Below are 26,519 nucleotides of genomic sequence, written 5' to 3'. Positions count from 1 at the left end.
AGAGAGTCTGATGAGTGAAATTTCCTCTGAGTGCCATTTGTTGTATTGAAGCAATTGTGGTCGTAGAACATCTTCAACTACCCATTCCTTGACTGGTAGGTAAAAGTAGATAATAGATTCATGATCAAGGCACATTAACTTACCCATTTCACTGTATTTTTTGATTGTCTTTGGAAAAAGACATTCGGGTAACTCAACCACCTCAGTTTTCATGTCAGCTACCAATTCCAAGTATCTCTCAACTGTGGGTATCTTCATCGTCGAGCGTGGTAGATAACCAAGTGCTACATGAAGATCCATTTCAGTCTTTTAATTTAATTATAACAGGTTGAATAATTAGATTTTTCACTTTAGTAAGAATTGTAAATTTTGTTTACGTGTTGAATTTGCTTTACTTGAAAAAATAAATATTCAGATATCAATATTGTTTATCAGTGAATTATAGCTTTTTATTTTGTGATTATCTTTTAGAAACTGGCTCCATCTTAACTTCATTTGTGGAGACTTTACTTGTCAAGTGATCAAGTTTAAATTTTTATTTCAATTTATGAATCATTTTGTTGTAAATGACGAAGTATTACAAATTGGTATGAGTGATTTATTCTTACCAATGACATTCTTAGTTGTCTTTTTAATTCATTGCAGTCTTTGCTCAGCGCATTATGTCCAATTTTACCACCACACGGTTGACAGCGATGTAATTCTGGTTTGTTTTTATTAGGACATTCCAATGAGCGATGAGGCTTACAACAAAACATGCATGAGAATAGCGATTTACATTTTTGCGTTTTGTGCCCCCATCGTGCACATTGATAGCAGATTGTTAGATCTAGATGATCAAACACTCTTACCTTTCGCCATCCTACACTTATCATCCCTTTGTATTTTGCTGTGTCAATGAGTGATCGAATGTTTGATGTCACTTGTAAAATTATTCTGTTTCTTCTCATTCTATACTCAGCATGAATTAATTTTATGTCTTCTCTTTTCCAATCATTCCAAGATGCCAATCTGTTCAGCCATTCATTCCATTCATCTGGACTCTTTTCATTGTCATCTACGTCAAATGAGATATTTGGATGATTTAATGTTGGTATTGAGACATTCATTTCGATTTCGCCTCCAATCTTTTCAGCCATCGTTCTCAGTTGCTTTACCAATTTATCTCTGGTCATTACATTTTCAGTGGTTATTTTACAGCAATGACGTGCTGGTTCAATCATCTGGATGTTGATCTTTTCTGTTGATTGCTCAATCATGGATCGAACTCTATCTCTTGCCATTAGTCCCGTTTCCACTTGTTTGTTGTACTTCGTTTCCACCAATATCAATGGTAGCAATTCAATGTCTTCGGTTGAAACCCAATTTTCTGGTCTTGTCCATTCAACTTGATACCTGATGTTCAATTCTTTTAATTTCATACCTTCTTGTATCACTTTGTCCTCTGGCTTCACGTTGTACTTTACACTTGTTTTCCGTTGAAGTGGCACGGTAAGTTTTTCCATGTAGTTGTCAATGTCTTTTTGTCTTGCATGAATATTCTCCCTCGCCAGGATCGACAGCATTTCTTCTATTTCTTCTCCCGAGATTTTCTGTTTAATTGTTTCGAATTTGTCATTGCCATTTTTATCCTTTGTTAATTCATCAAAATAGGCGAGCACAGTGTCAGCATCAGGCATTTCAATATGTGAGCACGAGTCTGAATCTTCCATCATCTTTTCTGTTCCGTCATTTTTCTTAGTCCTTTTCATTGGGGCCATTGTTTACACTCGCGTTGACTTTAATGCTATATAAAAGGATAAATTTAACAGAGAATGAGAAACAGTTTAAATAATAGATAAGTAAAGAGCTAGTTCAAATCACGATAGAGAGTTAGTTCACAAATAATAGTATTTTCAGTTGAGTTAGTTCTTTTTATAGTTTATTCTGATTGTCTCTGCTCGATGAGTAGAGTTTCATACAGATATTCAATTTGCTCAAGTTTTTTCCTCAGGCGCATTTGATAATCTCTACAGTAAAAGTAGTATCCTGAATGCCCTGGAGAGAGACACGACGGACACTTCCACTTGTTCGGTTGATTCTTTAATTTGCAACAGAGAAAGTGGTGAGAGAGCGAGCACTTAGCACATTTGATGAATTTATTACACCTTTTGCTTGTGTGATAATATGAGAAGCATATTTCGCATCTATTGATGTCGAAATAGTCAGTGAAAAGATATTTAACCCCTTCTAGCACGATCGTATTGTTTAAGCTTCGTCTTGAATCTTCTGGTAGTTTTATTATCGCTGAGTTAATCCTGTTGCCATAAAAAACAGTCACCAGTTTCGTTGTTTCCGGCAGTTTATTTTCTTCTATTATTTTACCAAACTTGAGTCCAATGTTTATTACCTGGTCAAAGTAGACCTTTATCATTGGTGAAAGCGGCTTAGTTACTTTGATGTCCCAGGTGCTTTGAAATGGAATTAGTTGGTATAGTAGCCCAGAGACATTTTCAGTGATCAGTCTAATACAATCCTTTCCATATAGTATTTTTTGCACTTCCAAGTTGGATATCGATGATTTGACCACCGCCTTTGTCCTATAGCTGTTCATCCATTTGCCATCACCGTCATCGATTCTAATTATTACTGCTTTACTTAGATTCACCTTGGGGGCACAGACTTCAATTGGTTTCAAATAGTCCATTCTTTTTAGCTCACTTAGTACTTTTGATTGTCCTTTATCACAAACTTTAATTCTGATTAATTAATTTCTCCAAAATGTGTGCACAACAGAAAATGAAACAATGATGAAGAAAAAAAAGAGAAGAAAAAAATTCGGTTAAATGAATAACCGTTTTCGCTTGCGAATTTCCATTAAGCGGGTTCGCCTTTTCGTCTAATGTTTTTCTCTTTTCAAAATTCACCAAAAAATTTATCTCTTTTTTATTTGTTCACTTGACCAGATTCTTGATTAGTTATTTATTTAATTATCTTAGTCCTTTTTAATTATTCTTCTTTTATCCTCAACAATCAATGTATCTAAATTGTAATAATCTTTGCCTTTAAGTGTTTACCTGTTTTATTGTGATTTACTTTTGTGCGACAATCATAAGAAGGAACCAAAATTTGCTTTTTCATTTTCTCTTCTCATCTCAATTGTACAAAAAGATATTTTTTCATCACAATTAATTGTTTTATAAATTAATGTAATTTTTCTAAATTGTTTTTCTATTCTCTTTGAAGCTCTTATTGTGTAACTTGTGTATTCTCTTTCTATTTCTATTTCTCTTTTTTCTTGTGTCTTTAAAATAGACAAATATTATGTTATTAACCTGAGAAGCTTAAACATTTACCGTAAGCTTTTAATCATTTGTTAGCCTAATCTTCATCATAATCAGAATATTTTTTTGTTCCTTCTTCTTGATTCACAATTTTCAATATGATTCATAATAATCAAAATAATTTCAGTCCAACTGGATCATCAACAATTTATCCTACATCGATATTGAAAAAACGAGATGCTAGTGAATCAAAACGGTCAACCAATCAGAGCCAACATAATATTCAATCAATATTAAAACGCCATTCGGTGCCTGATGTTGATAATAACAATTCATCTGAATTTATTTCTTTATCAACCGGAGTTGGAGGAGGAAGAGAAGGAGGTGAAGGTGGAAGATCAACACTCTCATCGTTTACAAACTCTGGTCATCATTCTAATGGTCATTATCGCCGATCATCTGGAGATTTTCATCTTCTTCATTCATCAAATAATCAACAGTTTAACCAGAAAAATGAGCAGCAACAAAACCAACAGAATGAACAACAATCAACCTGCCATTTTGCTATTGGATCTAAATTTGGTCCAACAATCGCCTCGCCAATTATTTTCTCGCACTCACCTGATCCACATCCAATCCTCAAGAATAAAAGTATTTGTGGAAAAAATTTCACCAAAGAAGAGACTCGACCCAAATCAATTCTAAAAAAGAAAACCAATTCAGAAGATTCTTCTAGTATCAACAAGGTTAAACCTATTCTTAAAAAGAATAAAAGTTCAGAAGATTTTCATCATCATAACATCTCATCATCATCATCATCCTCTTCATCATCTTCATTGTCAAACACATCAATCAGTTCACTGCCTAGATCTTCATTAAGGCGTAATAGTGACTCGCCTTAATCATGATTCATCAATTGATTCTTTCACATCACAATATCACCTTAAATTTTTTTTCTTTCCTCTTTCACTGATTGTTGATATTATTTCAATCACAATTAACCAAGTGCAACTTTACAACAAAACCAAAAGAGACAGAATCTAAATTATTTACATCACATCATCAAAATCAACTCAATATCCTGATTATTGCAATTGAACAATGAACCAAAATCCATCAACACCCAACACCACGAAAAAAAAGATGAAGATAAAGATGGCGAAATGAAATAAACGTGATGATCAAGTTAATTGTTAATCATAATTAACTTGCATCTTCAATTGATTCCCATACATATACACACACACATACATACATACATACTTACTATTAATAACCTTATCAGCAACCAGCATATGAATTTAAATTGTCAATGATTAGATGATGAAGATGGTTAATGAAAATCTATGGAAACAACTGAATTGTAAATTGTTAATTTGCTAATTGTAACAATAACCAAAACAATTGAAACCAAATAATCACCATCATGAGCCCAATGAAAATCCTTCCCTTGATTTTACATGATCTGTTTTTTAATAAAAACTATTAAAAGCAAATTAATTGCTTTCTATTTGGTAAGTGTAACAATTAAATTTTTCACCGGTAATTTAACAAAAACAACAATTTAAATTATTGTGACAGAATCAAAATCTTTATTAAAAGTTACTGTCTCGTAGCAAATACATGTACCAAATATAATATCATCATCAATATGAATTAATAATATCAATATAATTATAATTAATTAATCATATATATTATATAAAATAACACAATTAAAAAAGTTACCAGTTTTTTGTTGCTTCTCGTTAATATAAATATTTGGAGCAATTAAAATTGGGATTGACCAAAAAAAAGTTTCTTAAAATGATTAAAACAAATTGATAGAAAGTTAATCAACCAATTTGATTTTTTTTTTGGCTTTTTTGACAATTTGATGACAATTAATTGAGATAAATATTAAAAAGGTTGATTCTGGCTGGTTGATTAGTTGAACAATAATCTCAAATAATCAATAATAATAATTGAAAAATTGTGAAAACAAATTTAAAAAAACTGAAATTACAAACAAAAAGTCAATCAGATTGAGAAAGTTAATCAATAAATTAAAAAGTAAATCAAAGTAGTTGAAGTTGTGTGAGAAGTTGAATTACAATTAATCAGCAGCAATCATCAGAAAAACGGTAGCTAGAAAAATGAATTACAATTTGATTACAATTAGTTAATAGTTGGATTTCAAAAAGGATAGTAAGGAGTTAATAGTAATAATAATAAAGATTAATTATTTGCATTAATATTAATTGTTTAACAAACATATAAAAAAGGTGAGACCACTACTTCATATTATTATTGATTCATCATTAGAGGTTAATCAATGGATAAAGAAACTCAATCTAATCTAATTGTTAACAATTAAATTCAATGAGTTAAGGGTAATTATTGGTAACCATTGTGTCTCCATCGACTCATCATCTATCACACCTCAGGTCCTAAAAAATTGTTATTATTATCAATTAATTGTTTACCAATATATTGATTTAGTTTTCATTTAGAAAACAAAAATTATATATACTAATCGTAATAATTAGTTAATTGTAAATATAAATATATAAATATCGATCATCATCAGGGGAGAGAGAGAGAGAGAGAGAGAGAGAGAGAGAGAGTGGGGTATGTGTGAGAAGAGTGAGAAAGATGCTAACAATAAATATAATTATAAATAGAATATGATAAAAAAAAATAATATATCAACTAATTAGTTAATTAATTGATAGCAATAATAATAATAAATGTATATCATAGTATCAATAGTAATAATATCAAAAATTGATTTCGTTTTGGTGTTGATTAGGTTTTTGCTTTCATGATTTGCCTTTGATATTTTAACGTCTTTTTGTTTTCTTGTGGTAATTTGATGCCCTGAGAGAGAAAGAGAGAGAGAGAGATAGATGATGATGATGATGATAAAGATAAAGAGAGTGAAAGTGAGCAAAAGGGAGAGAGAGTTAAATTAAATTCTCTCTATTGTCACTGAGTAGGTTTTCCAGTTTCTTTTGACTTCTTCTGGCATTGAAAGAAGTCGATGTCACTTTAAATGAAAAGATGAAGATGTAAAACTTTTAAGAAAGAGAGAGAGAGAGAGATTGAAAGATGATGATGAGAAAAAAGAAGAGAGAAGATAAATGAAAGATGAGAAACAAAATAGAAACAAAAAGATAAGTTGAGAAAGTAGAGTTTACAAGTTAAATAATATTCTGGTTTGATTGGTTACGCTGATGTCTGTTGATATTACAAGGGGAAGACTCAACAAAATCAAGTATTTAACTTAATCAGGGTATAAATGTGTGTGTGTAATAATAATGATGATGATGATTTATCCATGATGATAATCTCCTAAATCATCGTTGTCGTCAATGACCTTCAATACTATTATTGTTACTATATTATGATTATTATTATTGTTTATCGCTTTAATTTCTCCTTCTGTTGGGGATCCATTTGAGATGGAGAGAGGGAGGAAGAGATGAAAAATGAGAATCTCCAAAGATGAACTAATTTTTTTTTTCCTTCACAAGATGATAATGATTGAAGAGCGAAAGAAAGAGAGATGGAGATGATGTAGAGATAATTTTTTTGTGAATGATTATAAATAAACATAGAAGTGTAAAAACAACAACCGTTTAAACGTATGTGTGTTGATCTGATGTTTGTCCAATGAATTAAATGGATCAGAGATAAAAAAGAGATCTGTTTTTTGCTTTGCTTTCGTTGCTTTTAGAACGTGTAACTTGAGGTGACTGAGATTTGCCATTTGAGTTTTGACAAGATTTTACTTTTGATGCTGAGATGATGATGGTGAGATGATGATGATGAACTTCATGGTGATGGATTTCACAATTGCTCAAGCCGCAAAAGGATAAATAGGAAAACAAAGGAAACAGAAAAACAGAAACAAAAGGTAAACAGAAAACAAGAGAAAACTTATTAGATCCAAATAGAGAGATTGAAGATAAACAAAAGTTTCATGTTGAAATTATGAAGAGATGGTGAAGATAAGAAGACGATAATGATGAGGATGAAGTAGTGGCTCTTTGTTTGTTGGTGAAATTATTGTCATTTCTTGCGATATAATATGTATATTATAGCAAAACTAAATTTCTTTTTGTTTGTGGTTGCTGTTTAAAAGGATTTTTTTTTGTTTTTGATGAACGATTAAAGTTGTTTTGTTTGTTTGTTTGGATACTGGGACTCAGTTAATTGTTAAGCTCCTGATGTAACTCATGTTATAATAAAATAAAAATAATGATAAATAATAATGTTAAATAATAGTAATAATAATAATAATAATAATAATAATAATAATAGTAATAATAATAAGAGGAAAGGGATAAATTTGATTGAGAAGAGGGTAAGTCAACAAGTGCCACATAATGCAGACCATTTAACAGGGAAAACAAGCAAACAAAATAATAACAAATAAATCAAAATCACAATAAGAAAAAGGTAGAAAAAATTAAGGTGTTGGGAGAACAGGACAAGAGGAAAACGAGATAACTTGTGATATGGGAAAAAAAGTGATAACTAATGGTCTTGTTTTTGCTATGGTGGTGAAGATGTTGGTGTATGTGTTGTGTGTTCATGTGCGTGTTGGTGAATGTTGATGATGATGATGATGATGGTGGTAAAAATTGAAATTGGTGTTGATTAAAGAGAAATAGAGAGAAACGTAGAGAGGCAGAGAGAGAGAGAGTGTGTGAAAAAGATGCATCTCTAGAAAAATTTTGGAAGTTTGGTTGAAAAAAACGATAGTTGATGTCTTGTTTGTTTCTTTAGTGTCTGGTGGGTGATAAATGGTTGGTCGATCGTCGGGTTAAAACTGTATTGTTATTTGGACCATTTCAACAGATACCGGAGGTTGCAACAGCTTGAGCCAGACTTTCCACTCCCAAATATCGATAGATGTAAATTCGGTAATCTTTGGAGGCAAGAACAACCGAATTGTCATCCATAAGGGCAACATCGAAACATTGAGCATGTTTAACTTTACTTTCAAGGGCATTGATTAGTTGACCGTCTTGGCTGAAAACGGTTATGTTAAAATTATTATGATTATCGGCGACCAATATTTCACCTGCCTCATTAATACAAACACCAATAGGGTAATTAGTGAGACCTTCACCACCAATTTGTCGGAGGAAGTGACCTTCATAACTGAAAACTTTGACGCAATGAGCACGATTGTCAGAGATGAAAATTTCTTGTTTATCATTAACCACAACTCCATTGGGAAACTCAAGATGAGCTGAACAACCAAACTTTTTGAGTACATTTCCCATTTGGTCGAAGATAAGTACTCTCATAACTTTGCATTCAACAACAATTATTTGCCCTTTGTTGTCAACAGTAACACCTCGAGGGTGTTGGAGGATATTGGCACCAAATTTACGAACAAATTGACCATATTGGTTGTAAATTTGTATTTGGTGGGTAGGAGATCTTTCAGTAACAATGATATCGCCAGATTGTTTAACCACGGCAACTCGATTTGGATATAAAAGTTGTCCATCACGTTTACCACATTCACCAAATTGGAACTTGAATCGTCCTTCTTTGTCAAATATTTGGATTCTGTGGTTGTTTGTGTCTGCGACAATGATATCGTTCTGTGCATTAACAGCAACGCCTGAGGGTTCAGTGAATTGGCCCTCTAAAATACCAAATTCACCAAATTTACAATGATAAATCATCTTATGACGTTTAATTTGAGATTTGATGGGCAGTAATGATATAGCAGAGTTTAATTTACTTGAAAGGTCGAGCAGAGGATCAGATAGCGAGTTGAATGGTTCTGATATGGATGGGGTACTATTAGTGTAGAGAGATGAATCCGGAGAACCACCTAAACCGCCAATGGACCATTTCTCGTATAAAGTGGCAATCGAATCAGATAATGAAATATTACTCATGGAACGAGTACCATTATTGGAGCCATTACTGATTATTGGACTGTTATTATTGGTATTAGTCACTGTACTGTTGACTGAATTGTTAAATCGTTTCTGAAGAAGGGAATCAACTCCATTAGTATGCTGCTGATTGTAGGAACTCAATCCATTTGGACGACTAATTGGAGGTTGCTTGGACTCTGTTGACGAGCTTCTGATATACCCGTAAGTATTTTTCACACTTGTCTGAATAATGAAGCCATAATTACCAAATCCCCAATTCCACCCCGAGAGCGAGAAACATGTTTCCAATAAATTAGTGGGCATAAAGACAAGTCAAAAACAGGTTCAAGGTGGATGAAGTAGCATTGGGTTATAGAGAGAAAAAGAGAGAAGATGGAAGAGAAAAAAAGAAGAAAAAGATAATAAAATAGAAAAGCAGTAGGAATGAATGAGAAAGAGAGCAGAGAAAGAGGGGGCAATGAGAAACACAAAGAGAAGAAAACAAAAAGTAAAAGTGAAAATAGGATGAGGGTAACAGAAGTGAAAGTGAAGAGAGTAGGAGAGAAAAAGAGAAAGAGAGAAAGAGAGAAAGAGAAATTAATATATATAACTAAGCAAATCAACCATGGCCGAGGTGGAGGGTTTCAATGTCAAAGCTTGTTAAAGAGAGAGAGAAAGAGAAAGAGAAAGAGAAAGAGAAAGAGAAAGAAAAACAACACAACATGGAAACATATTCAGAAGTGCATCGACACATTCTCACTATATCTCCTTGTTGATTGTTGTTAACTAACAACAAATAAAAAGTTTGATAAAAGGGGGAGGCATAATAATTAGCTATAAAATAATAGGCCACTAACCTGTATGGCTTGATAGTTGGACACAAACTCCAATTCGGCTTTTGGTATGTTTATATCGGGTTCGAAGTTTCTTATTTGAACCAGAGGAGCTTCGATCAATTGTTTAAATAGCAATAATTCACAAGTATCGTGACTGGAGGAGAATTTCTTGAAACGATCGACAAACATTGCAATCTGTTTAACTTTGTCAACTCCTTCGATAACTTTTGAGTAAAGATGATTCAAATTGACCAGTTTAGAATTATAAATATCATCCAATTCTTTCAGTGTGTCCGTTTTAACCTCGTCCAGTTGGTTAACATAAAAGTTGAAAGTATCATTAACATCATTTTGAGCTTTGGTGTACTGATGATGAAGTCGATCGGTGATGTGTTCAATTGTTTTCAATGTCACATTCAATTCGTTTGCTTTGACTTTACCCTCTTCAATAAGATTATTGATTTGGTCCATCTGTGTGGAAAACAAAGTCATGGTGATAACGGTGATGATGAAGATAAAGATGAGAAAAGATGATGATGGTAAAGGTGGAAGGAGAGAAAAAAAAGAGAAAAAAAATTTTAAAAAGCAAAAAGTTTACAAAATAAACAGTGATGAGAATTTGTTGTCAAATTGATTAAGATTAATTTAAATGAATGACAACTAGTGATGAAAGACACATAAAATAAAAGTATAACTAATTAATTTAGAAACATACAAATGGAAACAAAATATTAAAAAAAACAAAATAATAATAGAAAACAATGAACCCGAAGTGTTGGTATTAAAGCACAGAAAGAGGATGAAGCTCTTGTTGAAAGGGAAATTATTGTAATACTAAATTGAGACAATGTCAATGTCTCAATTTAAAGACTTGTGATTAAAACCCTGATGGTAAAAGACATTTTGATTACGAAATGATATTTTTCCAATTGATTTGTAGATTGTCATTTAATTGTCATTCATCTAATCAATTGCACATTCATCACAAAATCACTTTAAGATGAAGAAAAACAAAAAGTAGCCTATGAGCTTGTTGTGTTTATCAAAAAAAGACCCCTCCTTGGGATCATTGCTAGGACCTTACCAGAATTAGGAGAACAGAAAGGAAAGAGAGTAAATAGAAAGGGAACAAAGAAGTTGAGCAGTCATTGGCTTAGAGAGAGAGAGAGTGAGAGGGAAAAGCAGGGGACGGAAAGAGAGGGAGGAGAGAGAGAGAAACAGAAGGAGAGAAGAAGAAGAAAAGTAAAGAGAAATTAAGAGAAATAAAGAGAAAGAGAAAGAAAGGAAGATAAATGAAATGAAAAAAAAGAGAGGCAAAACTGGAGAAAAAGAGGAAAGAAAGGAAAAAAGATGAAGAAGGAGAGGAAAGAGCAGGGAACGAGAGAGATCATTCATAGGTGCAAGATAACGAAACTAAAGGCCAATATGGCGGCTTAAAGATTGATGACATTGAATGGATTGTGCGAAAATCGAATGATAAAATATTGAACTATCGAATTGTTATAACAAACTAACCCTCGAATCGACAAGATGGCCAAAAATCGGGTAAAAGAGGAAAATGGGGGATGAAGGTGAAGGTGAAGGTGAAGAGTGAAAGAAGAGAGCGAGAGATAGAAAGTAATAGAAACAGGGATAGACAACGGAGGGAAAAGATTCTATGATGATGCTAATGGTTGATATAAAGAGAAGAAGAGAAAAAGAAGAGGGAGAGAGAAATGAAAGGAATTGAAACAGAAGAGAGATGAGAGCGAAAGAGAAGAAGATTTGAGAAAATTGATACAAAGAGAAATTAAAGATGACATGAAGCACGAAACGAGTGTTTTTGAAACAAAACCACACAAACAAAAGAAAACAAAGTAACATCCGATTATCGACCAGAGAAAAGAGAGAAAGAAAGACAAGTTACAAAGACTCAAAGGAAAACAAAGAAAGAATATGAGAGGCAAAGAAAACCAGGAGAAAAGAGAAAAAACTGTTCAAAACGATGGCGGTGAGAGAAACAAAAAAGCCAATTAGAAAAGAAAAAGTATTGACACTTTCAATTACCTCATTGATACTTCGTTTATGAGATGTTACATCTTTGGTTTCATTCTCATTGTTGTCATTCTTGGTGATCACTTCTTTCTCGGACATTTTTTCGCAGTCGAAATTACAAAGATGACAAGATGATGAACAATATAAAAGATAAAGAAAGAGAGAGAGAAAGAGAGAAAGAAGAAGTAATAATAATATTGACGCGAAAAATTACAGATGAGAGAAAAAAGTGAGAAAGAAGAAAATTTTAAAATCAACAAACAAAATATTAGAAAAAACGGTTGATTGACAAAAAAAGGTTTTCGATTAAAACGATAGAGAACAAGTTAATTGTTATGATTACAATTAATGTCGATCACTTTTATTAAAATTAATAACAGAAAATTAAAATTCTCTTCAAGATTAAATTAAATGTTAACAATGAAAAAGAAAACATGGTAGATTCAAGACAAAGAATTTAGAACAGAGTTTGTGCAAGAACAGAAAAAGCGCCATCTCTAAGTCTCTTTCTTTTGGTTTTCTTTTCTTTTTCTCTTCTCTTTCTCTTTGTTACCAGATTTTCTTTTTCTTTCTCTTCATTAATATCTCGTTCTTTCTTCAAGAGATTCGCAATGTTTATGTTTCTTTGTATTTTTTGTTCTTTTTCCGAACTTGGGTCAGTTGATTACATCGGATATTCGATTTAGAGATCACTTTTATTCTCTTTGTCCCAATTACGTAGTGTTCTTAGGATTTGGTCAACCTGAGGATTGTCCGAGTTTCGGAGTAGCTTCATTATCTCATATATTTGCTCTCTGTGAAAATGGAAATTGTTTTGTTTTTCTGTGATTAATTTAATTCCTTGTTAGTTGGCTAATTATTTGTACTGACCTTGGTTCTTTACCCGCTAGAATTAACTGGAAAAGGCCAACACATGCTCCTCTTTTGCCTTCCCAGAATTCAGGGTTTGTTTCATGTTTTTCCAGAATATCAAAGGCTCGAGCTGAATACAAAAATTGTCCCATCTAATAACATAAATGATAAACAGACAAAAAATTTGGTGATTTTAGTTCAACAATTAGATGAAACAATAAACACTGATTAATGGTTTGATTTAATTCAATTTGGTTCAATTGTTTGTTTTATGTAAACAAGTGATAACTTAAAGTGACAAGTCTAATATTTAACTTGATCTATCTCAATGTAATTGATTCAACTAGAAATTGGGTAAATTACTTACTTTGTAACAATCATTTGCAATTAGATTAAGATAATTGTATGAATCAGATCGAGATGAGTTCTGTTCATATAATTGCCAAGCCTTTTCTGGTGTTTTATTCATTATGTCTGTGGAAACAATTAAGAGAGGCAAACATGATTCAAATCAGTGGAATACAAAATTTTAAACTAATACAAATGATTAACAGAGTGAGAGAGGAATGGAAAGGAAACAATTTAATTGAGTTAATTAAATTTACTATTTGCCAACATTATTGAAATAAACAATCAGAATCAATTCCTAATTCTACAAATTGTCAATACAAACACTAACCATTAATCAAAGTGGGTTAGTGGTGTTAACTATTAATATTAACAATTTACTTCTTAAATGGTCAACATTATTGCGAAAATTTCACAATCAATATGATGATCAATAAATGAAATAATTAGGAAGTCGAATGCAAGAAATGAGAAATTAAGAAAATAAGAAAATAAGAAATTGATACAATTCAATGAATCGTAATTTAAATTGTTGATTAACTTACAGCATCTTATTAGCCAGTTAATATAAACTGGATCAGTTGTGATTCTTTTCTCCTTAATTGTTAAAAACGCTTCTTCAGCTTCGGTATAATTACCGGTTACTGATTGTGCTTGACCAAAATTGAAATTAAATGAGTCGTCCGAGTAAAAGTAGCTCTTAATTGAGCTTAAATAAAGCAAAACGTCATCAAATTGTTTCATCAGGAAAAAGCACGAGGCCATACATTGGCGACCTGGGATCGTGTCTGTGGACCAATAACCAAGCCCTTAACACGCGTTAACAATTTAATCAAATCCTTTGGTGATTGTTAGTATTGCCTTTGAAAAATTTGATCACTTGATTATCAACAACTTCAATCAACAGTTTATTTAACCAGTTAATTGTTAATCTAATTAAATTACTATCTAAAGGTTGACATTAAATTGTGATAAAACTTTTGTGTGGTTAAAGCTTAATCGTTGCTAATGTTTACCTCTATTTATTATCATATCATATTAACCCTCAAGGGATCAGATTGTTACTATTTAAATTGTTAACTAATAGCAAATTAAATGCATTAATATGTTTACCATCATCAATTAATTGTGTCATTAATAACAATTAATCTCAAAATGAAAGTCAAAATCTAATTGAATATTTCCAATGAAAAAGTAATCAAATAATCAAAGCCAATCAACATATCCAAATGATTAAGTTAATCATCTTTGAGATTAAATTTTACCGTCAATCAAATGAAAGCAATCAAACTAATTGAGATAATAATAAGTTAATAATAATAATATTGATTGTTTAATTTAGTTTTGTATTATCTGTGTTTTTTAAAATCCTTGTACATCAATATTTGGATTTGCATTAATTGTGATTAAAAAATGCAAACAATCAACTAACATAATGATTACAATTAAGGTTGTGGTTTGTTTTTTTTTTAATTTGTCAAATTGGTTTATTTTTAATTGTTGCTGATTAACTTGATTAACCTTTTGCTTTGGGATTTTCGTGGTTTCCATAAGTTTTGTGTGTAATGTTTTAACCATCTCAATATGAATGAAGATGATGAAGGATGAGGATGAAAGATGAGGATGAAGTGAGGGAGCATCATCATCATGCATAGTGTGTGTAAGATGTAATATGAGGTGTAACATGAGAGGGGTGGTGATATGATGATGATGATGATGATGAGGCATTGTTGCATGATGTGAGGCCGCTGCAATATTTGAGTAAAGGTTTGCAGCGGCTGCGGTTGGACTGGTCCAATAGGTTGTTGATGGACTGAAGATACTTCCGGTTCCCGAGGAGGTGTCAATGAGGCTGCAGGCAAAATTAATCTTAGGGTGGTTGGATGATGATAAAGGGGAGGCATGAAAAATTCAGCTGATGGATAAGCCTTGTAGGATGAGGTGGTGCGGGTTGATTAGCTTGAGCTAATCCTGGAAAATAATTAAATCAAATAAATAACAAAAAACAGAGAAAATTAAACATCATGATAATCATAGTTTACAATTTTCTTGGCAATTTAATTGCCTTTTCATAAAACACTTATGATAATGGTTGATAAGTTAATCGTTACCTGAAATCAAATTTGTATGCATATCTTTTCCGTGGACTTTGGTCATTATATTTTTATCATAATAATACCTGAGGCACGACTCAGTTTATCATAATTCATGTTTGGCTTTTTCTTTCACCGACGGGCGACCTCATCTGGATCAGTTAATTTAAATTCACCATCATTACCATCCCAGATGATACATTGTTTGGCTGTTGGATCATCTAACAGTTCAAGTAAAAATTGCCACAATTGAATTTGTCCTGATCCTGAAGTGGAAAAAAAATTAATCCATTAATCCTCAACTAATCCAGTTAACCTTTATCTTATCTAAATCTTACCTGAAGTTGTAAGTCGTCCATTTGATGATAAAAATGGATAAGGATCTGAAGATTAAGGGAAACAGAGCAAAAATGAGGCACAATTAGTTAGATGATAAAAGAAGACACAATGAACTCGAATCAATAATCAACAATAATCATTAGCATCTAATGAAAGATTGAGATAAAAGTTCAGATCTGACAGATAATTTCATGATTTTCCACCCCCAATGTTAACCATTATCATCATCTAACTGAAGAGATGGTAAAAATTAAGAAACAAAAAAATGAGACAAAATTGATGAGCTACATAAACATGGACTCTCTCCCTCTATTCAGTAGACTGAGCACTTTACCCACCCTGAAATAACCTCATCACCCTCTTTCCACTCCAAAAGACATTTCAAGACAAAGACAGGTAAAAGAAGAGGAGCTTCGATCAATTGTTTAAATAGCAATAATTCACAAGTATCGTGACTGGAGGAGAATTTCTTGAAACGATCGACAAACATTGCAATCTGTTTAACTTTGTCAACTCCTTCGATAACTTTTGAGTAAAGATGATTCAAATTGACCAGGAGCTTGATTCATTTCTCCAGTGATAACATGGCCCATTCGCACACCGTATAAAAAAACAATTCCATGGGAATTTGGGGAAGTCAGGATGATGAATTGAAATACGAACCAACCAAAAATTAAAAAGGAATCAAAATGTTTATCACAATAAATTAAACGAAATAAATAATCACTGAAAATAGAAAATAAATTCACATAAACATCGATTTTGTTTCAACAAATTCTCTCCATTCAATGGAAAACAAAGAGGTTGGCGATGGAAAATCTCACACAAACATTGAGAAACAAAAACTGAATTCATGTTGATGATCAGGATGAGTTGATTGATTGATGTTACCTGCGAAAATTGCTGTATTATTTTGATCTGGACCAAATGGACATAAAGCATCTCCAGGGGTTTCATTTCGATATCCGTTCACTGTTTGCACATAATCTCGACACTTTGGCCTGTAAGCATGAGTACCACACACAAAAAGGCCAAACCAAATTTTACACTGATCGCCTATCATTGGCTAATCTAATTTAAGCCACACCAGTGCGATCATAACTTTTTTCGCTCTTGATAATTTTTAATTTAATTAATTAGATGCGAAAAAATCGCTCACGAAAAATTACAGATGAGAGAAAAAAGTGAGAAAGAAGAAAATTTTAAAATCAACAAACAGAATATTAGAAAAAACGGTTGATTGACAAAAAAAGGTTTTCGATTAAAACGATAGAGAACAAGTTAATTGTTATGATTACAATTAATGTCGATCACTTTTATTAAAATTAATAACAGAAAATTAAAATTCTCTTCAAGATTAAATTAAATGTTAACAATGAAAAAGAAAACATGGTAGATTCAAGACAAAGAATTTAGAACAGAGTTTGTGCAAGAACAGAAAAAGCGCCATCTCTAAGTCTCTTTCTTTTGGTTTTCTTTTCTTTTTCTCTTCTCTTTCTCTTTGTTACCAGATTTTCTTTTTCTTTCTCTTCATTAATATCTCGTTCTTTCTTCAAGAGATTCGCAATGTTTATGTTTCTTTGTATTTTTTGTTCTTTTTCCGAACTTGGGTCAGTTGATTACATCGGATATTCGATTTAGAGATCACTTTTATTCTCTTTGTCCCAATTACGTAGTGTTCTTAGGATTTGGTCAACCTGAGGATTGTCCGAGTTTCGGAGTAGCTTCATTATCTCATATATTTGCTCTCTGTGAAAATGGAAATTGTTTTGTTTTTCTGTGATTAATTTAATTCCTTGTTAGTTGGCTAATTATTTGTACTGACCTTGGTTCTTTACCCGCTAGAATTAACTGGAAAAGGCCAACACATGCTCCTCTTTTGCCTTCCCAGAATTCAGGGTTTGTTTCATGTTTTTCCAGAATATCAAAGGCTCGAGCTGAATACAAAAATTGTCCCATCTAATAACATAAATGATAAACAGACAAAAAATTTGGTGATTTTAGTTCAACAATTAGATGAAACAATAAACACTGATTAATGGTTTGATTTAATTCAATTTGGTTCAATTGTTTGTTTTATGTAAACAAGTGATAACTTAAAGTGACAAGTCTAATATTTAACTTGATCTCTCACAATGTAATTGATTCAACTAGAAATTGGGTAAATTACTTACTTTGTAACAATCATTTGCAATTAGATTAAGATAATTGTATGAATCAGATCGAGATGAGTTCTGTTCATATAATTGCCAAGCCTTTTCTGGTGTTTTATTCATTATGTCTGTGGAAACAATTAAGAGAGGCAAACATGATTCAAATCAGTGGAATACAAAATTTTAAACTAATACAAATGATTAACAGAGTGAGAGAGGAATGGAAAGGAAACAATTTAATTGAGTTAATTAAATTTACTATTTGCCAACATTATTGAAATAAACAATCAGAATCAATTCCTAATTCTGCAAATTGTCAATACAAACACTAAATCAATCAAAGTGGGTTAGTGGTGTTAACTATTAATATTAACAATTTACTTCTTAAATGGTCAACATTATTGCGAAAATTGCACAATCAATATGATGATCAATAAATGAAATAATTAGGAAGTCGAATGCAAGAAATGAGAAATTAAGAAAATAAGAAAATAAGAAATTGATACAATTCAATGAATCGTAATTTAAATTGTTGATTAACTTACAGCATCTTATTAGCCAGTTAATATAAACTGGATCAGTTGTGATTCTTTTCTCCTTAATTGTTAAAAACGCTTCTTCAGCTTCGGTATAATTACCGGTTACTGATTGTGCTTGACCAAAATTGAAATTAAATGAGTCGTCCGAGTAAAAGTAGCTCTTAATTGAGCTTAAATAAAGCAAAACGTCATCAAATTGTTTCATCAGGAAAAAGCACGAGGCCATACATTGGCGACCTGGGATCGTGTCTGTGGACCAAGTCAACGATTAGTTAATTGATTGATTGATTACAATTCTAGTGGAATGATTAATTACCACATTCGGAAGCTGATCCGCCGACGAGTTGGAAAAATTGTTGAGCCACTTTCAAGAATTCACGTAAACCCTTTTTCTGGCCATAAGAAGCATTTACTACTCCTTTCAGGATATATTCATGGGGAACTGTTGGTTCCAAGTCTTTGATCAGGTTGAAAGCCTCTTGGATATTATCTGATTATTATGATTGATTGGGAAGAAACAAAATCAGAACAATTAATTACTACAATTCTCTTGCTTGTTGATCATCTCTTCACCTTGTTTGAGATATTTAATGACCAAATTTAGACGAGCCTCAGGAATTGCTATGATAACGAGTCACAATTTAAGGGAAGAGTTTTAATTATCACAGATAATTATAAGATGACCAACAATCAGTTTGATTGTTTCACTTTTAATACTCAACTGTCAACGAGATTCGGTAGGACTTGCATGGCACCTTCGCCGTTCCGGAAGACCACGAGGTTGTGTCGGATCAGATCTTTAGCATAGGCAAATGATGGCGATGAATTGTCAATTAATTGTCGTAATTCATTCTAGTCGATTAAATTAAATTATTAGAATAGAATCAAGAATAAGTAAACGAATTGGAAAGAAAATGTAAACAAGGTAAAGGACAATTTAAGGACAATTTGAAATTTTCCTTCGAGTTTGTATCTTTTTACCTCGGCCGCTTTTCCATTATATAAACGGTAATGGTTACAGGCTTTAAGGTTAATTGCTGTCACTGAATCGGGATAATGTTGGAGATAAATTGCCAGAACTTCTTGGGAAACATCGTAATAATCGAGTTTGTAATAGCAAAGAGCTACGTAAACATTAAGAGCGAGAAAATCTCTATGGTCAAGGAGGATCTTCTTGTAGATATCAATTGCCTCCTGGAAATGTGACCTCAGGTAATGAATCGACGCGAGACACAATTGATCTTGAAGTACGTCTTGTAGCTGTTGGTGAAAGTGAATCAGTGTTTTTTCATCGCCGTTTTTATGAGCCAAATGAAACTCTAATCGAGTTCGTAGTTGATTACCAGCGATCGGTACGGAAAGAGATAAACTCTTGGTACACTCGGGATACATTCCCAGAAGGAATTGACAACATCCAATGTAAAGGTAAACCTCATCTCTCGTGATATTGACTGATGATGACGACGATGAACCTCCATGATTAGGATCATGATTAGATGGTAATGAGTTGATTATATTTTCATACAATTCGAGAGCAGATGAATATTCACCCAGATGAAAGTAACAATAGCCAATCCAAATCTCGTTTTCAAGGTTATCCTTTCCAGAGGTTTTATTGTACTGAATTTAATTCCATCGGTGGAAAGATTAAAGAGAGAAATTGGAATAAATTGTTGACAGAGATTATCAATTAATACTACTAATTATTAATAGTTATCGTTTAAGAGATTATTTGTCTGCACAGTTAGTGCGAATGTGGGTAATATAATGTGAAGAAGAAAAGGGAAAATTAAGTCATTACGATTGATCGTATTTGATTGTTGATGATAATTTACCTTGAGAAGAGTTAAGGCTCCGGTGAAATCGCGATTCTTCAGGAAATCATCTAAATTTGGAATTATGCTCTTAGCTGATCCATTGCTTCCAGAATTACTTGCGATTGATTTAGAAGATACCGAGGATTTAATTCGTGACAATAACTAAACAATTCACAATAACAATTAGTTGATTAATAAAGAGACGAAAGTTTAATCATCATGATAATCACTAGACTCGAGAGATATTCAGTTAGTACTAGAGATTCATTTTCAACGGTTTATTGCATTTGTTTAATCACTTACCATTTAGTTGATTTTTAAGTGTCAAAATTAAATCACTGATTAGATTTGAGATTAATTGATAATAATTTTGACAACAATTTACTAGTTAATGTGTAAAATTAATCTTTATCAATGATACTTAATTTTCTGGTTTGTTTTTGTTTTTGTTTTCGTTCAAAAGTAACTATGGAAACTGATTTGATTCAATTTCATTTAATCAAATTGATCAACCAATTCTTTCAACAATTTGTTTATTTAGTACTTTTTCTTACAACAATTTACAAATTTCTCATCAAGAAAAAGTAACTTCTCATTGTATTAATATTAATAGAAAAAGAAAAATATCAAAAATCGTTTCAATGCAAAAAATTACATCTTTTCCTTCATTTCAATAGTCTTATGTATTAGTAAGGAACAACAATCTATCATTAACAAGAAACAATTAACAACAATAATGGGAAACGTCCGATTTCAGGGAAAGATAATCATTTATCTATATTGGTCTTAAAAATATTATTCAACATGAGATTTTGTTGCTTCAGGTCAGAAATTTGCCTCTTCAAACGTTCATTCTCGGCGATTATTTGATTGATTGAAGAGTCATTTTCTGTCACATCGGGTAAATTGCTTTCGGTATAGTCGCTCCTCTCACTTTCGAATGGCTTTGAATTGAGTAAATTATCACGGAATTTCATTAGCTGTTTAAAACCTAAAAGAAAACGAGAAAAGATTGTTATATTAATTCAATTTCCTCTGGTGCTTGTTCATGGTTCGATTCGAACTCACCATTAGAAGTGGACGGTAAAATAAGAATTATAATTGTAATCAAAGTATCTAAAGTTGATGGTTTGAGTTCCCGTTGAAATGTTGTCGCTGTTGTTTGAGTTTTCTCTATACGATGGACTAATTATTCGTTGACAAGGTAACTTTTAAAGGACCAAATTCCTCGTCGCAAGATTTAGTAACGATTCTGTTGGTTTCATGTTGATTTGATGGTCGACGGTGATTGTTTCGAATTCAATATTGATCTATTACGAATAGATTCATTAGCAATTCCAAGTGGTTGTATTCCATAATCATCAGACTTCGCTCCCATCACTCCCTTACTTCGACATCCTTATGAGTGTTACTTCACGACGGATAAACAAAGAGAAAATTAAAATGAATCATGTTTATCATGATGATAGTTGTATATAAATAAGGTATTATGTGTGTGTGTATGGCTTGCGTTTTGAGGTTCTGATGGTGTTATAATTGATGAGCGATGTATTGAATAGGCGATTTAGTTGTGATTTATCTTATAAATTTTGTTTCTTTCCTTTGGGCAATTTAAGGTGATCAAGGAGTAGTGATTGTGTGTGAAAGTTTCTGTGAGTGTTTTTGTTACATCAAACGTGATCATTGAATGTGTATGTGTGTGTGTGTGCTTATGAGTGTGTGTGTGTGTGAGGTGATGTAATCTTGGTGCAACGAGGTGTGTTAACCTTATTTTCATGTGTTGATGAGTATAAAAAGAAGATGATGGTAATGATGATGAAGATGAAGAAAAATTTGATACAATTGATGTTTGTTCCTTTTGTTGGTTGCTACTGTTTTCTTTGATACAAGTTAATGATTCCTCTTGCATAAGTATCCGTACTTTGTATTTTGACATAATTTCATTCACAATTCAGCTTTTTTGGTCTATCCTGCAAACCAGAAACTTGAATCCGCTAGGCAAACATGGTAGTGTGTAAGTTTATATAAGTTGAGTTGATACAAAATATAAAAGGATAATCTAGTGAAGAAGCAAAAAAAAACTGGCCGGTATTCAGAGTTTATCATTACTATTATTGTTTCTTGTGCTTCATTTAACCATTTGAACCATGGCGATTCTAAATAAATCATCACCAATGTTTGGGTTAATAATTTAAACTGGTGATTATTTTGCTCTGATTTTTTACCATGTCAATAGTTCACTTGATTCCTTTTTCTTATGGGTTATTTACAATTCACTTTGAGAGTTGACTTCATTTAGCTTGTTCCTTGTTCTTGTTCTTGATTGTTGTTCGTGTCATTTTCCATCAAGTGTGTGGCTTGTGTGTGTATGCGTGTGGTTTTAAAAAATTTGATGTTTATGTAAATTTTAAAAAAAATGAAAATTGTCTAAGTTAATTGAAAATTAATTGGTAATAATTATAATTAGAAGACACCTATGAACATTCCCATTGATGGGGAGATGGTGGCAGTTCTGATGGATGAGCCACAGTGGAACTGGCAAAGTTTTTAAAAGCTGCTGAATTTGGATTAATACAAAGCGGTACTCGATTGTAACTTCCGCATTTTTCTAGTATCGTTTTGTGCAATTTCTCCTTGACCTGGTGGACAGAATGAAGACCTCTCTCAAAGCCATCATCGAATACGGCACAAGCTAAAGGTTCGAGATCAGATGCATAACGACGCACACCTCCAATGGTATGACAACATCGGCACATACAAGAGTGATAACGTAATCGACCCTCGTCCAGATAAGGGTGAGAAAGTGCATTTGTACAAGAAATCCTTTTATCTGGATTAAAAACCAACATTTGACTGAGAAGATGAACAGCTTCATGGGTTGCCTGGGGCGAGAGAGTGTATAATGCACTGAGCGAAGGTGCTTTATAAGGTCGACCTTGAATATACTTTATGGCACCATCACAAGCATATCTCATATCTTCACAGGTTGGTGTACCCAAAAGACCAGTAATTAGATCAAGTTGTTGAAGGGGAGTCTTGGCTTGGAAAAGAATCCGTCTTCCTAATAATTCGGCGAAAATACAGCCAACCGACCAAATGTCAATACCAAAGGTATAATGATTAGCTCCTGTTAATAATTCGGGTGCTCGATAATATTGGGTGACCACTTCTTGGGTCATACGTTTAGAGGCATCGGTCTCATTGACCCGAGCTAAACCAAAATCACAAATTTTGAGCAAACAGTTACTGTTGACCAGAAGATTGCCAGGTTTAATATCCCGATGAAGTATATTGGCAGAGTGGAGGTACCTGAGACCCCGGAGTATCTGGTAAAGGAACACTTTGACATGGTCGGAGGTAAGAGGTTGGGAAGAGACGATAATTTTATGTAAATCACTTTGCATCAATTCAGTGATCACATAAACCTCTTGGAAGAAATCGATATGAGGAGGTTGAAGTATATCTAATGCCGAAAGGACATTTTCATGTTTGAAGAAAAGAAGCATTTTAATCTCTCGATAAACACGAATACTGGACAATATATTCTGGAAGACATTGGGCATTTTCTTAAGGGCCACTCTTTTCCCATCACGTGGATCAGTAACAGCCCTAAAGGAGAAATGAAGTGAATAGTAAAAAAGGAAGAGAATAAAAAAAATTAGAAAAAAAAGAACAATAATAATAATCATGTTTGAAAGAGAGAATTTTTTTGTATTCAAAATCATTTCCTCTCGAAAAAAGCTAAGAATTTTTATTTTAATATTCGAAAAGGAAACAAGAAAAAAGAATAGAACTTCATTTTTTTGCCTGTTCAATTCGAAAGCCTTAAAGTAGAGAGATTATCACAAAAAAGATGATGTTGGTGATGAAAGAGGAGAGAGAGAGAAAAAACATTATCAATCAATATAATTATATCTTCAACTGACAATATTGATAATATCAAATCGATGATGTTTATTGTTTAGTATGTCATCATAACCATCATAATAATCATCCAAAAAGATGATGGTGATGATAATTGGTGAATGAACATAAGAGAGAGGGAGAGGGAGAGATGAATGAGAGGATTGGGGGAGGTAGAAGATGAAGAAAAGATGATGATATGCTTGGTAAGATAATGTTGATAATAAGAAAAGAAGGTCAGACGAAAATGGAAGTGATACAAATTTTACAGATCAATTATCATAAAGTTATCGAAAAAGAGTTCTAATGTATCTGTTTTTTTCTTCTTCTTTTTGCACAATTTATAAATTAATTCTAAACAATTAACTGATGGTGAACTATCAGATTAACTGTTTAACAGTAAAAAAAAGAATAAAAAAGATTAGAGATTAAGATTTGGAAAGGAACAGAAAAAAAAGATCAACAACAGAATAGATTGAACGGAACTTATTCAATTGAAAAGTTGATATAAATTATATTTTATAAATATAATTGTGATGATGAAGAAACAACAAAAACAACAGTTAATGTATAATATTGTATGACAATTGACTAAATATACACACATCGCTGTCATGGTTTTTGTTGATCGGCAAAACTACAACTTGTTACTCTTCTGGTTGATGGTTTACTGTTAATTGACAACAAATTGTTGATTTTTTGCTCACTATCAACAATTAAAATCGGATAAACAGTTAATCGAACAATTTTAATTGTAACAAATATCGATGAGATTGTTTTTTTTCTCTCTTCGACTGTCATATAACAGGAAAGAGGAAAAGTTATCCCAAAGAAGATGATCTTTTTTTCGCATCTCTCTCTCTCTCTCTCTCTCTCTCTCTCTTTTCTCTTCTCACTCCCTTAATCGTTTTTACTCTTTCATCTTTTAACAAGAGGTATAAACATGATTTTGGTCAATATAACGGGATTGATTAAAGTGGAACACATTGGATAATCATCTTCATCGTCATTATTTACAACTAATAATTTTAATTGATTTTATATGGTTATACTAAAGTGATTTTAATAGGAACATTTTATAAACCTGTTTTTGAGTTAAATTAATCTGATTATTATCTAATTGTGGTTCATTAAATTTGTGTGTAATTATTTAGGAATAGGTTCAATTAATAATAATAATAATTGATTAAGTATTATTATCAATTTTCGTGTGTGTGTGTGTGTTGAGTCATGTTGACCATCGGAATTGTTACCTTGCTACTATATTGCTCATTGTTTATTGACTGTTTACCTCAACCTAATAGTAAACTTGAGGATCATCAAAAGTTTCATCAAAATGGTGACAAATCAATGACACAAAAGCGTCAAGATATAAGTGAATTGTTATTAGAAGGAGAAAAGTTTGAAGGGTCTAGTGGTGGTGATGAGTTGGTCAGTGTTGATAATCTGATGGATTGGTCAAGTGCAACTAAACTAAGATTGACCCCTTCAATCAAACAGTCTCTCTCATCGGATCCTTTCGGTTTGTTTAAACAAAAGATTAAACAAGTAACAGATTCTACGTCACTTTCATCCTCATCTCCATCATCATCAGCAGCCGATCAATTAAAAGCAGCTCTAAATGGAGGAGATTTTGAAGGAGATGGCGAAGAAAACTGGATTAAAGCTTATACTGGACCGGCTATCGGAGGATTAGCATCATTCAATGGAGCCGATTATGATGAAGGCTCTCCACTGAAGGATACAAGATTAACAGTAAATAAAGGAGGTGATGAATCGTCGCCAAGTGAGCATGATAAAAAGGGTGGAAAGGGTAAAAAATCTAAAGCTTGGTGGGCTAAATTTTTTGACCGACAACGAGGTAACATTTCAGATCATCCAAGTGATCCAGTTAACTATGGGATTAACCCACATGGAAGGTATCCAACAACCGACATAAATGTCAAACCTCAAGCTGGAGGAAATGAAAATGACGAGAATCGACCAATAAACAATATGAGGAAATGGTTGACAAGACTTTGGAAACCTAATGGAGATGGAGCTGTTTCAGTAACTGGGACTAGAATAACTAATCAACAGGATAACTGAAAGATAAATTTTTACAAAGTAGAGAGAGAGAGAGAGAGATGAGGAGCGAAAGAAATAAGAAAAAACCCCGAAACCCAAAAATAATCCCAATTACAGTCAACTACCTAATTCTGTCCCTACCCAAATAGCCCATCGCTCGTGGCTCCATCTTTCTTAGTTAGACTGATTATTTTTTTCTTGATTAAATATCAAAATCTGATTTAATAAAAAAATTAAAAGTAATATTTTCACTCAAATTTCGGATTTGGCTCAAGGATTGAAGTTTGATATCTTTTCAATGGAAATAATTTACATCAACCCTTTCGAATTGCCCATTATACAAAAGATGGACTTTTTTAGGTAGTCGATTGTAATCCTAACAGAGGA

At 32.5% G+C, this 26,519-nt stretch overlaps 4 protein-coding genes across 8 annotated transcripts; all 4 read right to left on the bottom strand.

Annotated features, from left to right (window-relative positions):
- Positions 1–7,521: 7,521 nt before the first annotated feature.
- Positions 7,522–13,984, bottom strand: LOC128387500 (brain tumor protein-like). 3 transcript variants are annotated; one of them, XM_053346713.1, is made up of 6 exons: positions 13,767–13,984; positions 13,241–13,347; positions 12,892–13,025; positions 12,034–12,815; positions 10,009–10,458; positions 7,522–9,394 (listed from the first exon to the last, which is right to left on the bottom strand). In XM_053346713.1, the coding sequence occupies exons 4-6, from the start codon at positions 12,118–12,120 to the stop codon at positions 8,102–8,104; spliced, it is 1,830 nt and encodes a 609-aa protein (XP_053202688.1). In that variant the 5' UTR covers positions 12,121–12,815; positions 12,892–13,025; positions 13,241–13,347; positions 13,767–13,984; the 3' UTR covers positions 7,522–8,101. The 3 variants fall into 3 exon arrangements, with proteins under 3 accessions (XP_053202688.1, XP_053202691.1, XP_053202698.1); XM_053346716.1 differs by having other exon boundaries at positions 12,034–13,025; XM_053346723.1 differs by lacking the exons at positions 13,241–13,347; positions 13,767–13,984 and having other exon boundaries at positions 12,892–13,086.
- Positions 12,704–13,965, bottom strand: LOC128387370 (intraflagellar transport protein 56-like). Its single transcript, XM_053346568.1, has 4 exons — positions 13,767–13,965; positions 13,241–13,347; positions 12,892–13,025; positions 12,704–12,815 (listed from the first exon to the last, which is right to left on the bottom strand). The coding sequence occupies exons 1-4, from the start codon at positions 13,963–13,965 to the stop codon at positions 12,704–12,706; spliced, it is 552 nt and encodes a 183-aa protein (XP_053202543.1).
- Positions 13,985–16,907: 2,923 nt separating the features above from the next.
- On the bottom strand, positions 16,908–22,630 carry LOC128387532 (intraflagellar transport protein 56-like). 3 transcript variants are annotated; one of them, XM_053346736.1, is made up of 12 exons: positions 22,433–22,630; positions 21,231–22,156; positions 20,466–21,153; positions 20,181–20,324; positions 19,327–19,965; positions 19,068–19,197; positions 18,919–18,966; positions 18,662–18,835; positions 18,352–18,594; positions 17,828–17,934; positions 17,479–17,612; positions 16,908–17,402 (listed from the first exon to the last, which is right to left on the bottom strand). In XM_053346736.1, exons 3-12 carry the CDS (start codon positions 20,466–20,468, stop codon positions 17,291–17,293), a joined length of 1,734 nt encoding a protein of 577 aa, XP_053202711.1. In that variant the 5' UTR covers positions 20,469–21,153; positions 21,231–22,156; positions 22,433–22,630; the 3' UTR covers positions 16,908–17,290. The 3 variants fall into 3 exon arrangements, with proteins under 3 accessions (XP_053202711.1, XP_053202710.1, XP_053202718.1); XM_053346735.1 differs by having other exon boundaries at positions 21,231–22,630; XM_053346743.1 differs by lacking the exon at positions 18,919–18,966 and having other exon boundaries at positions 21,231–22,630.
- Positions 22,631–22,636: 6 nt separating this feature from the next.
- On the bottom strand, positions 22,637–23,725 carry LOC128387362 (serine/threonine-protein kinase NLK-like). Its single transcript, XM_053346555.1, has one exon. It carries the CDS (start codon positions 23,723–23,725, stop codon positions 22,637–22,639), a length of 1,089 nt encoding a protein of 362 aa, XP_053202530.1.
- Between the last annotated feature and the right edge of the window lie 2,794 nt (positions 23,726–26,519).

The sequence above is a fragment of the Panonychus citri genome, unplaced genomic scaffold (assembly GCF_014898815.1).
Source record: "Panonychus citri isolate SS breed McGregor unplaced genomic scaffold, ASM1489881v1 Contig00002, whole genome shotgun sequence".
Classification (NCBI taxonomy): domain Eukaryota; kingdom Metazoa; phylum Arthropoda; class Arachnida; order Trombidiformes; family Tetranychidae; genus Panonychus; species Panonychus citri.
The sequence above is the reverse complement of the archived record's forward strand: the minus strand, read 5'-3'. Positions and strand labels throughout refer to the sequence as shown.